Source organism: Pipistrellus hanaki (genome assembly GCF_964339955.1).
Source record: "Pipistrellus hanaki genome assembly, chromosome: 2".
Taxonomy (NCBI): Eukaryota; Metazoa; Chordata; class Mammalia; order Chiroptera; family Vespertilionidae; genus Pipistrellus; species Pipistrellus hanaki.
The window spans coordinates 141,758,906-141,778,938 of record NC_140504.1 but is presented as its reverse complement, the minus strand read 5'-3'; the positions used below and the strand labels follow the sequence as shown (position 1 = coordinate 141,778,938).

At 36.2% G+C, this 20,033-nt stretch overlaps 1 protein-coding gene across 6 annotated transcripts in view; it reads right to left on the bottom strand.

The window, feature by feature from the left end:
- TTLL7 (tubulin tyrosine ligase like 7) overlaps positions 1-20,033 on the bottom strand; it is a 172,064-nt gene that overhangs the window by 64,297 nt on the left and 87,734 nt on the right. For 5 of the 6 annotated variants that reach the window (XM_084873208.1, XM_084873211.1, XM_084873212.1 and 2 more), the window contains exons 15-19: positions 19,499-19,691; positions 14,929-15,131; positions 12,734-12,868; positions 10,041-10,121; positions 1,154-1,314 (exon numbers count right to left, since the gene is read on the bottom strand). In XM_084873208.1, the coding sequence (XP_084729334.1) occupies positions 1,154-1,314; positions 10,041-10,121; positions 12,734-12,868; positions 14,929-15,131; positions 19,499-19,691 (773 nt within the window). The remainder of the gene's footprint in view (positions 1-1,153; positions 1,315-10,040; positions 10,122-12,733; positions 12,869-14,928; positions 15,132-19,498; positions 19,692-20,033) is intronic. The other variant, XM_084873213.1, reaches the window with a different exon arrangement.

The window sequence follows — 20,033 nt, the reverse complement described above, 5'->3', positions numbered from 1 at the left end:
TAAGAGCACAAACTCTGGGGCCAGGCGCCCTGAGTTTGAATCCCAGGGTACTAGGTCATTATCAACTAACCGTGACTCAGTTTCCTTGTTTATGAAAGAGATAAAAATCAGAGAACTTGTTTCAAAGTCAAGTTATGAGGATTTAATCAGTTAATACATGTAAAGTGTCTAGAACTGTGCCTGGCACATTGTAAGTTGTATGGTGTCAGCTATTAACATTTTTTTTTAAAAGTTTCTTGAGGATCAAATCTACGTTAGATTCAACTTTTTATCTCCAAAAGTATTTAACACAGTAGGAAGTAAGTACTTAATAATTGTTAAGAACGATGATAAACAATCTAGAGCAGCCAATGGGAATGTGACAGAAAAACTAACAGGATTTAGCAGATGGCTGGAAAAGGAAGTGAAAGAAAAGGAAGATGCAGGAGTTCCTGAGATATTAACCTGTACGATTGGGAGCATACAATAGAATTAAGAGAGGTCCAAGAGGAAAGTCATTTATTAATAAAAGAGTGTTATGATATGTTTGGCTTTAGATATCATCACAAGGCTAAAATGATAATGAGTCATAACAAGTATGGCAAGACTAAAATTCTGAAGAGGAGCAGTCTAAATAGAGCCATAATTTTTGAAGTTTGCTACATAAAGGCAACAGTAGAATAACCTTACAGATATTGAGATTTTCACTAAGACCACCTCTCTTCCCTGAATCCTGAATCCAGATTAGTTAGGTGGTGTTGTCATATTAATCATCTCAAATAAGTCAGTTTAACTGCTATAAATTATATCTGAGTACTAAAAATTACAAGTAATAAAAATTAACGTTTTAAGAGATTATTAAAGAAATTCAATCTTTTCCAAGCTGGTATGGCTCAGTGGTTGAGTGTCAACCTATGAAACAAGAGTCATGTTTGATTCCCAGTCAAGGCATATGCCTAAATTGTGGGCACAATCCCCAGTAGGGAGCCTGCAATAGGCAGCTAATCAATGATTCTCTCATCACTGATGTTTCTATCTCTCTCTCTCCTCCTTCCTCTCTGGAATCAATAAAAATACATTTTTAAAAAGAAATCCAATCTTTTTATTGAGCTACTTTTATAGCTAACCATAAAATATTTTAAATGACAATAATAAAAGATATCTTAGAACTTACCCTGAATCACAGAAACAGTTCCATAGTCCTTGGCCATGACTCCAGAGTAAGCGATTAAAAACCCGGTTAAAAATCCGATATAAAGGTAGTTCATCGACATCAACCACCTTCCAGATGCGTGGAAGGGTTGTGCGAATACTTGTTTTCACTATGTCCAAAACCTAGTGGGGGGAAAAATATTGCAAAATCTAGGTGTATTTGTGTGTGTCTCAAAGTCAAAGATAAAAAAAATTATTAATTTATTTTATTTGGAAAATAAATGTAATATGGAAAAATGCTTTCAACATATGAAAGCTTGTAAAATAATCTAAAGATTACACACACAATCACTCATAACTGAACAAAAGCACAAATTAAAAAGTCCACAAATTTTTTAAAAAGACCAAAATAAATAAATAAATAAATAAATACAAGTACATTAATGTATTCATGAAATTTCATATATGACATAGATGGCAAGTCAGACCACTGTAGTTAAGAAGGTTAAATTTAATCCAATAAGAGGGCTTAACCTTTATAAACATTTATGCACCCAACATAGGAACACTTAACTATGTAAAGCAAATCTTGATGGACATAAAGGAAGAGACTAACAGTAATACAATCACAGTTATTAATTATACCATGCCATTGACATCAATGAATAGATTTTCCAGACAGAAAATCAACAAGGAAATGGTGGCCTTAAATGACACACTTGATCAGATAGATTTAATTGGTATCTTCAGAGCCTTTCACCCCAAAGCAGCAGAATATACATTCTTTTCAAATGCACATGGAACATTTTCTAGGATAGACCACATATTAGGACACAAAAACAAGTCTCAATAAATTTAAGAAGATTGAGATCATATCAAGCATCGTCTCTGACCATAATGGTATGAAACCAGAAATCAATCACAAAAAAAAAAAAAAAATCTGATGAAACACAATACATGGAGGCTAAATAACATGTTTCTAAACAATGAATAGATTAACAATAATATCAAGGAAGAAATCAAAAGATACCATAAAACAAATACAAGTGAGAACACAACAACCCAAAATCTATGGATCTATGGGACACAGTGAAAGTGGTCCTCAGAGGAAAATTTGTAGTATTACAGGTCTATCTCAAGAAACAAGAAAAATATCAAATAAATAATCTAATTTTACAGTTAGAGGAACTTGGGGGGGGGGGGGGGGGAAGGGGACCTAAAGTGAGTAGAAGGAAGGAAATATTATAATAAAGATCAGAGCAGAAATAAACAAAATAAAGTCTAAAAAAACAATACAAAAGATTAGTGAAATCAAGATCTGGTTCTTTAAAAAGATAAACAAGATTGGTAAACCTGCCGGGACCGGTTTGGCTCAATGGATAGAGCATCGGCTTGGGGACTGAAGGGTCCTGGTTTCGATTCCGGTCGGGGGCATGTACCTTGGTTGCGGGCATATCCCCAGCAGGGGGTGTGCAAGAGGCAGCTGATTGATGACTCTCTCTCATCGATGTTTCTGACTCTCTATCTCCCTCCCTTCCTCTCTGTACAAAATCAATAAAATATATTTAAAAAAAAAAGATTGGTAAACCTTTAACCAGACTCATCTAGGGGAAAAAAAAAAAAAAAAAAGGACCCAAATAAATAAAATAAAAAAATGAAAGGGGAGAAGTAACAACTGACACAAAATAAATGCAAAGGATCGTAAGAAAATGTTACCACAACTATGACAACAAATTGGACAATCTGAACAAAATAGATAAATTCCTAGAAACCTACAATATTCTAAAACTGACTCAGGACGAATCAGAGAATCTGGACAGAGGATAGACAGATTACAATAGTGAAATTAAAGCAGTAATTTAAAAACTCCCAACAAACAAAAGTTCTTGACTGGATGGCTTCACTAGTTAATTTTACCAAACGTTCAAAGAAGAACTACAACACCTAACCTTTTCAAATATTTCAAGGAAATCCAAGAGGAGGGAAGACTCCCAGGCTCCTTTTATGAAGCCAGCATTAATTCCAAAACCAGACAAAGACACTACAAAGAAAGAAAATTATAGGCTAATAACCCTGATAAACATAGATGCTAAAATCCTCAACAAAATATTAGTAAACTGGGTTTAGCAACACATCAAAAAGAACATACACCACAATCAAGTGGGATTTATTCTGGGGATGCAAAGTTGGTACAATATTCACAAGTCAATAAACGTGATACACCACACAAACAAATTGAAAGATAAAATCCACATGATCATATCAATATGTTCATTTGATAAATTTGATAAAATTTAGCACACTTTTATGATAAAAACACTCAGCAGTGGGAATGCAGGGAACATATTTCAATGTAATCAAGACACTACATGACAATCTCACAGCCAACGTCATACTCACTGGGCAAAAACTACAAGTGTTTTCCTTAAGATCAGGTACAAGACAGGGATGTCCACTTTTGCCACTTTTATTCAACTTAGTATTAGTAGACCTAGCCATAGCAATCAGACAAGAAGAAGAAATACAAAGCATCCAAGTTGTAAAAGAAGTAAAGCTGTCATTATTTGCAGATGACATAATACAGAATATAGAGAACCCTAAAGATTTCACCAAAAAAAAATTACTAGAACTGATAAATGAACACAATAAAGCAGCAAGACACAAATTAAATTACCCAGAAATCAGTTGCATTTTAATACACCAACAATGAACTATCAGAAAGGAAAACTAAGAAAAGAATCCTATTCACAATTGCTTCAAAAAAATACTAAGAATAAATTTAACCAAGGGTGTAAAGTATCTGTACTCAGAAAATTACAAGATACTGAAGAAAAAAACAGAAGGAGATACAAATAAGTGGAAACATATACCATGTTGATGCATAGGAAGAGTTAACACCATTAAAAAGCCCATACTGCCGAAACCAATTTGGCTCAGTGGATAGAGCGTCGGCCTGTGGACCAAAAGGTCCCAGATTCGATTCCGGTCAAGGGCATGTACCTTGGCTGCGGGCACATCCCCAGTGGAGGGTGTGCAGGGGGTAGCTGATTGATGATTCTCTCTCATCAATGTTTCTAACTCTCTATCCCTCTCTCTTCCTCTCTGTAAAAAACCAATAAAATATATATTTAAAAAAAAGCCCATACTGCCCAAAGCAAGCTAGAACAAATATTCTAAAAATTTATGTGAAACCACAACATACCCTGAATAACCACAGCAACCTTAAAAAAGAACAAAGTTGCAAGAATCATGCTACTTAATACCAAACTATACTAAAAGGCCATAGTAAAACAGCATGCTACTGGCATAAAAACAGACATACAGAGTAATAGAACAGAACAGAGAGCCCAAAAATCAACTCATGTCTTTATGGTCAATTAATATTTGACAAGGAGCCAAAAACATATATTGGGGTAAACAAAGTCTATTCAATAAATAGGTTGGGGAAATTGACAGATAAGTGCAAAAAAAAAAAAAAAAAAGAAAAGAAAAAGAAAAAGAAAAAGAAAAGAAAAGAAAAAGAAAACAGACCACCTTCTTACACCATACCTAAGAATAAGCTCAGAATGGATTAAAGACTTAAATGTTAGACTCAAAACCATAAACATCCTAGAAGAAAACAGAGGAGGTACATATCTCATAGCAATATTTTTTTTTTCTCTATCACCTCAGGCAAGGGAAGCAAAAGAAAAAATAAACAACTGGGAATACATTAAAATAAAAAAGGTTTTGCACAGACAAAACTTTTGAAAAGACAACCCACTGAAAGGGAGAACATATTCATCAGGGATGCAGCTGATAAGGAGTTAATATCTAAAATTTATATATATAAAAAAAGAAACATATACAACTCAACACCAAAAAACAAACAATTCAATTTTTAAAAATGGGCAAAGGTCCTGAAGAGACACTTCTCCAAAGAGGACATACAAATGGCCAGTGAAGTTCAACATCACCAATCATCAGAAAAATGCAAATTAAAACCATAGTAGATATCACCTCACACATGTCAGAATGGCTATCATCAATAAATCAATAAACAGCAAGTGTTGGCGAGGGTGTGGAGCAAAGAGAACCCTAGTGCCCTGCTGGTGGGAATGCAGACTGGTGCAGCCACTGCGGAAAGCAATATGGAGTTACCTCAAAAAATTAAAAATGGAACTGCCTTATGACGCAGCAGTTCCACTTCTGGAAATTTATCCAAGGAAATCCAAAACACTGATCAAAAGTATATCCACCCCTATGTTCATTAAAGTGCTATTTACAGCCAACATTTGGAAGCAGCTCTAGCGCCCATCAGTAGATGAGTGGATAAAACAGCTGTAGTACATTTACACAATAGAATACTACCCTAGGAGAGAATCAAATGGTCTCTTCTAAGATTCAAATTCACCTCCAGTTAAGAAATACTTGGGAAATTGGGTGGGATTGTTGTGTATAAACAAGGCTGCCTAGACACTCCCTCCATTGGGGCCTTGGTGCAAGGACTAGCTTGTTTAAAAGACAATCTTGATGGGAAGACAAAGACTGTACCTTTAGTAAAACACTCACTAAATAAGTTTAGAAATGCAGGCTGAGGTGAGGTAAATCAGTGTAGGTTCTTTTTGCAATGCTCTTTTAGACCTCTGAGTTAGAAGAAAGTGGATGGAAAATTAAAAAAAAAATTTTTGAAACACTAAAACAAATGATCAGCAAGGTGCTATTTGTGTTTACCTGTGGATTCAAGTGAGGCAAACCTACAGAATATGGGCATCCATTTCCAACACTGTGACTTTTAAAAACATTCCAATCCAACATTAAGTTCTCCAAGGGAAAAAGTAAATGGAAGACTCAGTCAATGAAAGAATTAATAACATGAAAAGATGTGTATTTTCCATAAGAAATATAGCACATTTGAAGGCATAAAGCACAGACACAAATTTATATTTTTTACAAGAACGTGCAGATGTTAAATGACAAACTGCTCCATATGGCTGAACAGTTGGTCCTAAATTAAAATAATGGCATGAGATGAGGAGGATTAGAAGTAACATTAACATTACTACATGCTGTACTAATAATGCATGCAGCAGCTATGGCTATGGGGTAAAGGCATCTTTGCTGGTGCAAAACCAACAGCTCTTTGTAGCATCTATGGCAGCCCAAATAAAAAAATAAAATAAAAATAAAAAGAGATGGAAAATAATAACACCAAAATGCATGCAGAAGCAGCTACAGTAGGTATGAAAGAAAAATGGTTGTTTAGAGAAAAAAGTACTTGATAAACAAAGATTTCTTAGAACCCTAAAATAAATGCAAATATACTACCATGTTAATATCACTACTTATCTCTCTTCATCCTCCAATCTTAGTTTATGCCTAAAGATGAAACTTCTCAGCAAATTTGGCATTTTTCACAAAACACAACACTGCAATATTTTCATACTTGATATATTCCTTACAAACTATATAAAGCAACTGCATTATTGGCAGAAAGCTAAATTATGCAAGTGTGAAATTACCATAACATGGCATTTAGTAAGATTAGCTGTTTCCATTTTCACCTGGTGAGGATTCTTTTCAGTATTTAATCCCTACATCCTTGACCTTTACATTTTACACCCATTAAGGGAACTTTGAAATAAGGCATGTGGAAGAGCTCCTGTGTATGGCATTCTTATCTAAGAGTTTTACAACATTCTAATGAGCAACCAGCAAATGCTTAGATCCTGGAACAGAAACAGTGAGACACATATTTTAACAATGATCTCTAAATGGAATGAAAAGATTTTTATGAGTCTTGTGCATTCCACACCTAGCATGGTGCACAGGATGTGGTAGTCCTTCAATTAATCTTGTTCAATGCATGGTTGAATACACAATTAAATAAATGAAAGAAACAACTCTGCAAATCCCCAATATTATCATTCATGCACAAAATTGGCAACCAATAAATGTTTGTCAACTTAAATCACACCCCACACAGCCTTTGTGGCAGCCATGGAGACATGCCATTTGAATTAACTTGTTTCCAAGAGTGAAGTTAGCTGACAGCATCTCCATTCAGGATCACTACGACTCTCAAGCCACGCTTATGCTCTCCCGGACTATTCCTGGCCAAGGATCCAACAGGGTTGGTTACCAGAAATGGACTACGTCTGCCCAGTTTGATTCCCAGAAAAGCAATCTTTGTTCTGGGATCCCCATCAGCTGCCCAGGGCTTTCTCAGAAGTTCACCAAAGTCTAAGGGTCTTCATACTCCACCCTTCTGCCTTTCACTCATAGTGTCAGACCTACATTGCAGGCTAGAAGCTCTTCCTGCCTACTCAAAGACTCTCACTCAACAATTCTTTTGTAGAATAGAGTTCTGCAAGTGGTTTTGCTGAGTCATTAGGTTACAAACACCTATCATTTTAATAGGTAGTGCAAATTATCTTTCTAAAAGGTTATACCAATGTATTCTCCCTCTAATTGTTTGGTAAAAACCTTTTATCCACATTATTTCATTGACTGGATATCATCTGTCTTATTAATTATTGCCAATATGATGGTTTTTACTTGCTTTTCTTTCATCATTAGTGAGGCCAAGCATCAATTTATACATGAATTGGCTATTTGAAGATCCATAAATTGTCTTTTCATAGCCTTTTTATATACTTGCCATTTTATTTATTAATATTTATAGGATAGTTTCTTTTGCTCATTGATTCATAGGTAATGTTAGTTTACTGGTGCTTGTGTTTTATGGGCTGCAAATACCCCCATCTTCCTCACTGCTTCTGCCTTTCAGCTTGGTTTAAGGAGACTTTTGTCATTGGTAAGTTTTTATGTAATCAAATATGTCTATCTTTTTTAATATTTTTGAGTTTTAGGTCTTTCTTTAGACATTATTTTCCATTCTAAGATTATAAATATATTATACTAGAGGGCTGGTGCACAAATTCATGCACAGGTGGTATCCCGAAACATGCAGGGGCAGGACAAGATTGGCCTTCCAGATGCCCTTGCCTATTGGGGATCCAGATCCATTCCGCTGACATTCATGCCAGTTGTCAGGAGCCACCTGGCGGCTGCTTTTATATTCTTTCTTTCTTGCAGAGCATCTAGGGAGAGGAAGTGGCTGTGATGCCTGAGCTAACTTCCAGGAGGCCAGCAGCACTGTTGGGATCCTGCCAGCGGTGCTGGTCCATTGGTGCCTGGCCCATTCTCTGGAGACTGGACCTGCAGGACTACTGAGCCAGGCTTTTGGGCCACTGGGATGGGTCTGTCAGCTGAGCAGCACTCCTGCATTCCGCACGTGCCCCCTGGTGGTCAGTGCATATCATAGCAACCGGTCATTCTGGTTGTCCCAGTTGTTCGGTTGTAATGGTCACTTAGGCTTTTATATAGAGAGAGATCCTTCTATGTTTTCTTTTAATACTTTCTTTTTTACACATAAAATTGTAATCTGAAATTTATTTTTATATATGGTAAGAGATAAGGCTACAACTTAATTTTCTTACAAATAGGTACTCAATTGTTTCAGTATCATTTAGGGGAACAATTATCTTTTCTCCACTGATCTGAAATGTCACATTTATCATGTGTTAATATCTTATAAATTCTTTAATCTGTTTCTAGATTGTTTTGTTTTAATCAGCAACTTACCTACACTATTCTAATTTCTAGATTACAAAAAGTACATGGACTTTAGAAAATTCAGGACACTTATTCTAATAAAAAAAAGTCTTTATTTTAATCAAGCAAGGCCATAGCAAAAATCTATTCAGGGTTTGCAATGTGTTTTACAATCTACCTCTGTTACCAGCTTTGTTATACCCTCCTCAACAGCAGCACAGTATTTGGCACATGCCAGAACACCAAGCAATTCTTTGTTGACTGTGTTACTATAATAGTGAATTCAGTTACTCAGATGACAATATGTAAGTTATCACTTAATTAGTGTCAACTTTCATCTTATTGCAATAAAATCCTAGAAAGGGGAAATAATAGCTTGCATTACTAAAGGAACACAACATTATCACTAAAGCTATTAAAATTGTATCTCTTCTCCAAAATAATGTTGCAATGCATTTGCTGGCCCCTCAGACTGCTGGCCTCACTCATCTCCTACTCTCCAAGATAGCTATTACATACTTTCCACTGCCTGCTCAAATCTCTAAAGCCCTCACATCTTCTCACTACACTGCCATGGTCTCTGCCTTCCCTCCTATTAGATAATTAGAATTAATGTTCCTGTTAGGACAAACCTCCCCGACTTACTTAAGGACTTTCTGTCACCTCTCTTTCCTCTCCACTAGGTCATTCTCATCAGCACACAAACTGTAAGTCTCTTCATCTTATTATTATTATTATTAGTCCTCACCCGAGTTCATGCTATTGATTTCTTTTTTAGATATGGTCCAAGTGAGTGAGAGAGAATAAAAGTGAGAGAGAAATGAGAAATATCAGTTTCCTCTTGCCTGGGCCCCAGGGATGGAACCCACAACCTAGACATGTGCCCTGATGGGAAATGAACCTGTGACCTTGTGGTGCAAAGAACAACCAACTGAGCTATACCGGCCAGGGCTAAATCTCTTCAACTTTAAAGGAAACTTGTCATTAACCCCCATCCCTGTTCCCTCTACAGCAAAATTCCTTGCAAAGAATGCCAGTACTAGCTGTTTTCTTCTTCTCTGTCTTTTACTCTTGAACCTGTTCCTCTCAAGTTTTTGTAAGCTCTCTGAGACCATAGTTTGTTTGTTTTTTTAATTCACTTTTTTATCCTCGGAATCTAGGGCAGTGCCTATAACAGCAGGTATGCAATTAATATTTATTGAAAAAATGAGTAAACAAATACATATATGTATATGGTTTGATTATGAATGTGGCTTAATCATTCTAGTTCAAGACGATCTAAAAGGGAAAACTCGCTTTGAAGCATTACTCACTTTTCGTTGTTTTACAGAGTCCAATTTTATGAGCCAATATGAAGCCACTTTTGTTTTATGAAGCTTCCAGTTATCAAGGATCTGTCATGGGGGAGAAACATTAAGAAATTTAATCTAGAATGTTCCTCAAAAGTAAAAAGTAAAAAAGTAAATAAATGGGTTGAAACTGGTTTTAGTACTGAATTTGTGAAATGAAAGCACTATAATATTACTTGCAATAAAGAATGCCTAGTTTAGCTCTGACCAGTTTGGCTCAGTGAATAGAGCATTGGCCTGCAGACTGAAAGGTCCCAGATTCAATTTCAGTCAAGAGCATGTACCTTGGTTGCGGGCACATCCCCAGTAGGTGATGTGCAAGAGGCAGCTGATCAATGTTTCTCTCTCATCAATGTTTCTAACTCTCTATCCCTATCCCTTCCTCTCCGTAAAAAATCAATAAAATATATTTTTTAAAAGAATATCTGCTTTACTAAAAAGGATTTCTAACATAAGGTTAAGAAGCCATCTGAATCCAAATTTTTTGCTTCTTGCTGTAAAAAGCACAGAGTCTATAATAAGTGAAAGTAAAATGTCTTTAGGCATATAAGGTTTGAAGTAGATTTTCCATTTTAATTTCAAAACCATATCACCCATAATAACAGAATATTGAATAATACATAGAAGATAGCCTATATATAACTAGGATTCTATTATCCCTTTGTTTGTTTTTTTGTCAAATCTGCAAAATTTCTGAATATATATTCTAGATATACTGTAACAAATAGATTAAAATATTTGCTGCCTATAGTGAACATATAGTAAATAATCTGAGTAATGATCTAATTATTAGTTATTAGTTATGTAAACCCATATGTTTTTTGATAAAACAATCACATTAGCCACAAATATTAGTTCTACTCTCTGATCATCTGATTTAAAACGATAGTATCTTATTAATATAGCTAAGAAATCAAAGCAAACTATCTGGTACAAAGTCATTGGCTATATTTAGAAAAGAACTTGATTAAATAAGATAACATAAATAAAAGCATGTCTATCATAGTGACTTACAACTAATATCAATTTGTATTCCTTTTCCCTTGATGTAACAAATAGCAGCTCATCTGCAGACAAGATGCTATTTTTACTTTTTTTTAAATATATAACAACACAATGCAAAATATTTGGGGGTTTTGGTTACAACTATGTCATGATTACAAAATAGAAATATCCATGATTGATTTTTTAAACTAATAAAGTCGTTTTTATTACTTGTTTTGGTATTTGTTTCTAGATAGTTGCTTTAGACCAGTGTTTCCCAAACGTCTCTCATAATGAGAATCACCTGGTGGAGTTGTTAAAATACAGATTCCTGAATCCCAACTAAGTAGTGCTAAACTAGAATTTTTGGGAGCAAGGTAAAATTGTATATTTAAGTATATAAACTAGAATTTTGGGGAGCATACAGGTAAAATTGTATACTTAAGTATATAAACTTGAATTTTTGTATACAATTTTACCTGTATGCTCCCTAAAATTCTAGTTTAACACTTCTTAGTTGGGATTCAGGAATCTGTATTTTAACAACTCCACCAGGTGATTCTCATCATGAGAGAAGTTTGGGAAACACTGCTTTAGACAAACTTAATGCTAAAAAGTGAAAAAAAGGCCAGTGCATATCTGTGGTTTTTATCTTACAACTGGCCACTAGATGGTGCCCTCGCCACTGGGAAAAAAAGTAATATTAGGGAAACCTGAAAATAAAGTTCTATTATTGAGGAATTATCTATGAACAGCAATTTGAAAAGAATGTTTGAATGAAGACATAGAACTTTAAATGTTTTTTCACCAAAAATATTTAAATAACGTGGACCTTTCTAATAAGTTAAAGTCATTGAGTTTAGTGTGAATTTTAGGACTCTGCCATTTTAGAATGTTCCACTGGGTGGTGCAAATGTGTATGTAACAAGAAAAACACAGCATAAGCCATTTCAAAATTTAACCAAAATCATTTATGGTATCACATTCTTGATACTTTATCCCCAAAGCCTACTTTTTTTTTTTTTATTACATATCACTTCGATATTAGATCTTTCTAAATCTTTATAGAAGCAGCTTTAACTTGATAGTTCTTTAAACATTAAGAGCAATAATTGAATAACATAAATCATTTTTGCTTGGTTGCATCATTAAAATAGGACAATGAACTAAAAGGTATTTTGCATTGCTAATTATAAAGGTAATCTCACTGCTCATGAATAATAATAATTCAAATAGCCCCTGTATTTTCTGCAGCTTGAGGAGGTTAAAGAGAACATCAGTTAAGTTTACTATAACACTGAGAATGCCTCCATGGGTAAATAAATGTTAATATCCTAAGCAGAATAAAAAGAATGAGCTCCTGCCGAAACCGGTTTGGCTCAGTGGATAGAGCTTTGGCCTGCAGACTGACGGGTCCCGGGTTCAATTCCAGTCAAGGGCATGTACCTTGGTTGTAGGCACATCCCCGGGGGGGGGGGGGGGGGGGGGGGGGGCGCGGGGGGGCGGGGGGGGCGGGGGGGGTGCAGGAAGCAGCTGATCGATGTCTCTCTCTCTCTCATAGATGTTTCTAACTATCTTTCTCTCTTCCTCTCTGTAAAAAATCAATAAAATATATATATATATATATTTTTTTAAATAAGGTCCTTGGAATTTTATACATGTCAAATACTCACATCTTCCACCAGAAGTAGTGATTCTGCATCTGATTTCCCTGGAAAACGGATTTTCATGTCCTTGAGAACAAATAAGGTCTGACTTGTTAGATCCTCTTCTTGTTCTTTTGTTTTTGGTTGCCGCAAAGACTCACTCTTAAATTTGAAAGAATACAGATATTTGGAGGGGGTCTTATTTCATTGTGCCACTATATATATAGTCTGAAAGATATTTCTAGGTAAAAACAATGCACTTTTAATTGGAAAAATAAAAAAATGAAAAAGGCAGAAGAAAAAAATTTTACATTTATTCTTAGAATTCAATTCTTAGGATTAAGTGGATATGATTTCCCAATAATATCTTTTATACTTCCACACAGTGCATTTTATTTAGCTCAAAATATTAAAAAATAAATATGAATGGTTAAAAAAAACTTCCGGGTCAAAAGTTTCACTTATTACATATATCTTCGGTGATTCTTAATTAGGAAAAAAGAAAAAAATCACTCGTTAACAAGTGAAACTCATTCGCTTATATTTTCCAGACACTTTCATTGGATCATCCACAGTAAATAAACAATTTAAATAAATGTCTGGTTTTTGTGAATATACTTGGCATTATCTATTTGAGTATCTACAAGTCTGATAGCCAAATAAATTCACTGACTTATTCAATACTGAACCTCTGGGACTCTTGCTAAGGAGGGAATACTATATGTTAATTTAATATACAGAAAACATAAACAATGTTGTATTTAAGTACTCTAAGGATAATTTGTCAATTGTTTATTTTTTAAACTATTAATCAATACTCATTAAAAATTCCACATAACAAATTTCTCCAAATTTTCAAATATACTGCATAATCCTACCTAATAAAAGAGTAATATGGAAATTAACCATCACTCTGCTACACCCACAAGCCACGCCCACCAGACAATCAGAGTGAGTATGCAAATGAACCCAACCAAGATGGCTATCAGGAGGGAGGCTTGGGTTTCCCAGGAGGAAGGCAAGCTTTCCACACACCCTGGCCAGCCCAGGCCTACACTCGAGGATACAAAGTTTCAATTATAGAAGGTAAACAAATCCAAATAGAAATTGCAGCAGCCACAGAGCAAGCAGGAGGCTTGGCTCCGCTCCAGGCTACAAACTTTCAATTGTAGAAAATAAATAAATTCCAGACACCAGGGCCTCCATTTGGGTCGCAAGAGGCCTTGGCTGGCCTGCAAACCACCACAGGCCCCTCACCCAGCCCACCCCATACCCCAAGGGAACCCGACCCTGATCAGGGACACCCTTCAGGGCAAACCAGCTGGCCCACACCCGTGCACCAGGCCTCTATCCTATCTAATAAAAGAGTAATATGCAGATTGACCATCACTCCAACACACAAGATGGGTGCCCACATGTGGACAAAGATCCTGCCCCCATGTGGACACAAGATGGGCACCACAAGATGGCCAGCAGGAGAAGGCAGTTGGGAGGGACCAGGCCTGCAAGGGAGGGTAGTTGTGGGTGATCAGGCCTGCAAGGGAGGGCAGATGAGAGGGGCCAAGCCTGCAAGGGAGGGCAGTTGGAGGTGATCAACCCTGCAGGGGAGGGCAGTTAGGGGTGACCAGGCCGGCAGAGGAGGGAAGTTGGGGGCAAACAGGCTGTCAGGGGAGCAGTTAAATATCAATTTGGCTGGCATAGGAGTGGTTAGGGGGTGATCAGGCTGGCAGGCAGAAGCGGTTAGGGGCAATCAGGAAGGCAGGCAGGTGAACAGTTGGGAGCCAGCAGTCCTAGATTGTGAGAGTGATGTCTGACTGCCCATTTAGACCCCATCCCTCGAGGGGTCCCAGATTGGAGAGGGTGCAAGCTGGGCTGAGGGACACCCCCTGCCCCTGTGCATGAATTTTGTGCACGGGGCCTCTAGTACACTATAAAATCATATATTTCCTTAGGTGATTTTCAACAAAATTACCAACTATATAAGCAAGTGGAAAATAAAATGCTATTCACAGTATTCATTCTAAAGTTCTTTGATATTCTGGTCTGCCTTGTAAGAGATCATACTAAGTGATAAGCTAAAGAGATTCAGCAATCCAAAATCCTGGAGACCGTGAGTTGAATAATGGGGTTCAATCTATCTTCCTTCCAGCTTATCCCTTTTCCACCTAAATCTTAGTACAATGCTTCCTGTAATCTCAAAAGGAGCAAAGTAGATGACTTACCACTTGAAAGTTAGAGCTGGCATCATTATTATGAGGCAGATGCCTCGTGTAGGAGGAAGCACGGTTTAAGGAATGTGACCGACAGGATGAAGTTGTCCGGGATGCTGACATCGTTTGTTGAGCAGAAAGAGGGCGAATGTCTGCGCTACAAGGTGATTGAGAAGAGATGGACCGAGGGCAACTGAATGAACGCCTTATGGAACCTATCAATGATGGAGAAGAGGAATACTTAATAGAATTTCCCACCATATAAACTAACAATTAGACCACAGGGCAGTGGCATGGCAAATGATAATTGTCAAAGCAATTGTGAGAACACAAGTCTGGAGTTAATTCTTCAGTTTAAATAGTGAATTTGGTGCAGAACATGTGTCATGTATGTAGAATGGCTATCATGAGAATATTTAAACAGTACCCTAAATTTTCTGTTCTCAAAATATGACATAGAAGAACCAGAAGAAAGGTAAACTAATATTTGTGAAAAGAAAAACTAGCCTTCTATAAGCCAGGCATCATGTTACATACACTTTTTTTTCTAATCCTCACAGAAACCCCCTGAAGCAGGAATGCCCATCACCCAGAGGCTCAGGAAAAGAACTTTCTCAGGGTCACACAACAGGAGAGTGTGCCACGCTCAGGTGTAAATCCTGATCTATCTAATGCCAGTGTCTCATTCTTCCTATGAGACCATGGAAATACTATCCTTTATCCTTGGATTAGATTGGTCAATCATTAGAATCTGTATATAAGTCATAAGAAAAATATTTTATGGTAAGATTTGTAGGAAGGAATGGACAGGAGTCTATAGAGTTACAGAATTTCAGGCCCATGAGGGAAAAAAAAAAAACACAAGAAGAAAAATATAAAGATTATCCTAATAGAATTTAGGATAATCTAAATTCTATTAGGATAGAATTAGATGTTAGACAGTCTTAACATGAGAGAAGAATTTTTAAAAAATAGATTAAATTCCCACAGCAATAGATTATAAAGAAAAGTATATGGAACTAAAGAGATGTAATCAGAACAAATAAGTAGGAAAACCATAGGATATCTTCCCCATTATACATTGGGGAAATTTAAAAGAGAGAATTCACTGTTTCAGGTAAATTTGATTTCTGACACAGAAAAATAGAATATCACTCAATATTATCAATATTTATATCTTTTTTTAGTTCATATATTTTATATACCTTCTGTGCTATATTATATTCTCTTTAGGAATATATCAATCTTTATTGGTTAAATAAAACTCACATAAAGGCAAGCTGGATAGCAAATATTTCCCTTCATTAGCTGTTGAAAAAATGTAAACCTTTTTAAAGGCAATGGATATATAAATCTTATATTTAAGGGTGCATTTATAAATGATATTTTGAGTAGATATGAAGCCTAATACTCCTCATTTGGTTAAAAAGAGTAAAAAGAAGTATATATTTAAGCTATAAAAGATGTTTGTTTTTTTGTTTTTTATTGATTTTTTTTACAGAGAGGAAGAGAGAGGGATAGAGAGTTAGAAACATCGATGAGAGAGAGTCATTCATCAGCTGCCTCTTGCACACCCCCTACTGGGGATGTGCCCGCAACCAAGGTACATGCCCTTGACCAGGAATCGAACCTGGGACCTTTCAGTCCACAGGCCAACGCTCTATCAACTGAGCCAAACCGGTTTGGCTAAAAGATGTTTTTTAAAAAACACTTTTACCACCTCCATTTCTTTAAACTAGTAACTTGCACCTAAATTTAAAAGTCACACCATTTTTGAAAGGACAGTGCTGCTAGAGAAGAGCTGTATGGAGAACATATCCCAGATCATTCTTCTACCAAGTACCCAAAGCATGTGCTTCAACCTGCACCTGGACCCTGCTGTCTTGTAAGGCTTCAAGTGGTGGTTTGTGTGGAGAGCACCTGAGCAAAGGTCCTCAGCTGAATCCCTGAAGCAGTCAGCAAATCCACTCTATGGAAACATACCTTGCCAAAGGCGAGGAATGTTGTCAGTCCTGACCTTTAGCTCAGGCACCAAGGGTAGATGCTATCATCTAAGTTCACTCAGGCACCAGGGGCGGATGCTATTATCTGGGTTCATCCAGGCCTGACAAGATTAAGAAGCCTCAAGAACGAAGAATGCAGCTTAATCTTTAAGCATGATTTAACATAATTTCCTGCTTCTTAAACTCTAGTAAAACTTCCTGGTATCATGCTGTATATAATAAATGTGCTGCACTAGCTCTGAGTCACTGTCTCTCCAGCAAGAACACTGTCCCACCTGATCCCAATTTTACTTGTATAATATCTCTGTGTCTTTTCCTTAATCTCCCATTGCCCCTACTCAGGTCTTGTTCTCTCTAGCCACACAGGTCACAGCATAGGTTTGGACATGTGTAATCTGACGAGAGATGTAGAAGGTAATTATCCTTTCTCTTGAATGGCTAAAGATTCCCATTTTTCCCATGCATACACTGAAAATTCAGACACAGTAACTAAATAGTTAGATATGCCAACGACATTTAGGTCGGTTAACAAAAAAAATAGTTGTAATTTAAATAAACAAGTTATGTGAAAAAATATTTAATATAGTTTTGTATATGACACATATCAACCCAAAATATATTTTTCGAAACTATAACAAGTTGAGTTTCCTACGTTAACCATCTACAACAGAAAGTGCTACAAATAATCTGGACTTTGTCCTTGTTCATCATCATTACTTTGGACAGAAAACTCAAGAAGGGTCTGTGGCTATATTACTTAGTGTAAGAGAGAATATAAAACAAAGAGAAACCCTTATTACAATCTCTAATGACTATAAAAGTAAAATCTAATACTTAGTTAAAAGATATGGAATTGAATTAAATTAATTTTAAAAGGAGAATTCACACTTGAAAACATTTCAGTGTATAATTTGTCCAATATTGATTTATTAACCTATTGGTCTAAGAACAAAGAACAATCTCAAAGCTATGAGAACCTGAATAATTTTTCTTAATCCTACCCTTTTCTCTGCTAATTCATTGCTATGAGGGATGCACACATTAGTCAATAGGAGTTAAAAATGGGTGAATCTGGGCAAAACAAGTCCACCTTCTGAGAGAAACAGAGTCATACACAGAGACATACTGAAAGTACTTAAGAGAACTTTAAGAAAAAAAGGAAGACACTGATAAAATAGCTATAAACTATGGAACAGGTGCTCAATAAACATACCTTAAATGAATAAATAAACAAATGCAATGGAACATAATACAACATTATTTCCCTTCCAAACACATAAACCTTCAAAGACAGGAACATTAGTAGGTATCTTTATGAAATAATGTAGAAGCAAATGAAAGACCATTAAGATCTTCATCTATTAGTTATGCATTCCTCATACATTTTGCCATAAGTGTTGAAGACAAAATTCTATTATCAGGGAAGCGAACATATTAAAACATTGCTAGAAATGAACAAAGGCTCATATCGTATTTATTGCATGATTGGAGCAGTCCCTTTAATGGAGCCCTGGGACAATGAAAGTCAAGGCAAACAGAGACATGAGAAACAAGAGATAAGAATTAGTCCTGCATTGCAGGCAGTGTCAGCTAAGGGATCCGGGGCAAAGAGAGATGCCACACTGGACATTTGGGGATGAAAGAAAAACTATGGACACAATAGTGGACACTAAGGATCAAAGAAGCAATAAAAGACAGGAGAACAGAAGAAAAAATGTAAAAAGACATAAAGGAAGGAAGAAAAATAATACTAAAGCCGAAACCGGTTTGGCTCAGTGGTAGAGTGTTGGTCTGCAGACTGAAAGGTCCCAGGTTCGATTCCGGTCAAGGGCATGTACTTTGGTTGCGGGCATATCCCCGGTAGTGGGTGTGCAAGAGGCAGCTGATCGATGACTCTCTCTCATTGATATTTCTAGCTCTCTATCTCTCTCCCTTCCTCTCTGTAAAAAAATCAATAAAAATATTAAAAAATAATAATAAAAAAAAGAAAAAGAAAACTAAAAAGGAAGAAGACAGAGAAGCTGGTTGTTCACTCCCCCAATACACCAAAAGCCCCAACTTTAGCGCTTACCCATGATGAAAATGAGAGGAAACAAAACTATTTCACAATTGTGTGGCTCACAGACACATTCAAGTCAAATACCTAAAGAGATACATATTTTAAAAAGTAGGCAAGGATACGCAACAAAATGGGTGGCAGAGAGGTAGAGAAAGCAGGAAAGGGCATGAAAAAATATATTGGCTTAAGAGAGAAGGCAATCAGCAGATCAGTCACACATCACAATTTATAAATCCATAAAATTTATAAATCCTAGCAGAAGCCTAGGGCTTAACAAAAACTATGAAATACAGAAGAATGGACTATAGTGATTCTTATGTCAACTCTTTCATCTTCTACTTGCAGACACTGAATGGGATTGTGGGACATACCCATGTCTGGTTAGGGAAGAATGTGGGATAGAATTCAGGTCTCCTCACACCGAACAAGCATTCATTTGGCCCAAGATCCTTTTATTGAGTTTTGTAATTCAGTTCCACAATTCTTCAGATAATAACTAAATTTTAAGAAATTAACTTACTGGATGGTTGGAATATTTTGAAGTGGTTGGATTGTTTAAGATTATAAGTAACTTGCTTTTCTCTTCTTTTATTTTGGTACTCTTCATTTTCATCTGATTCTGAAGAGCTCTCACTACTATCATAACTGCTGTCACTGCTGTAGTACTTCTGTCTTTTCATCACCTCCGTACTCTCAGGCATGGAACAGAGAGGCTAAAATACAGAAAAAGTTGTTACTGTCAGAATGTTTCTTAAGAAGGCACATTAACGTGATTAATTACTATTTTCAATTTCTCACTGTGCATGTTACTTCTCACTGACACCTGAAAATCCTCCAAAATGCTACCTGCTACAGTGCTATTGGCCTCCAATGCAATTCACTAATTTTTCTGTGTCTGCCAAATATTCTTTCTTAAATAACATAGTTCAGTTATAATGAGGATAATGCTTTTTCTCCACGATTTAAAGGACAAGGTTATCACAAACAGAAAATAGAGATAAAATTATAAAAATTAAAAACATAATCAAATTTTCTTCATTACATACAAAAAAGGT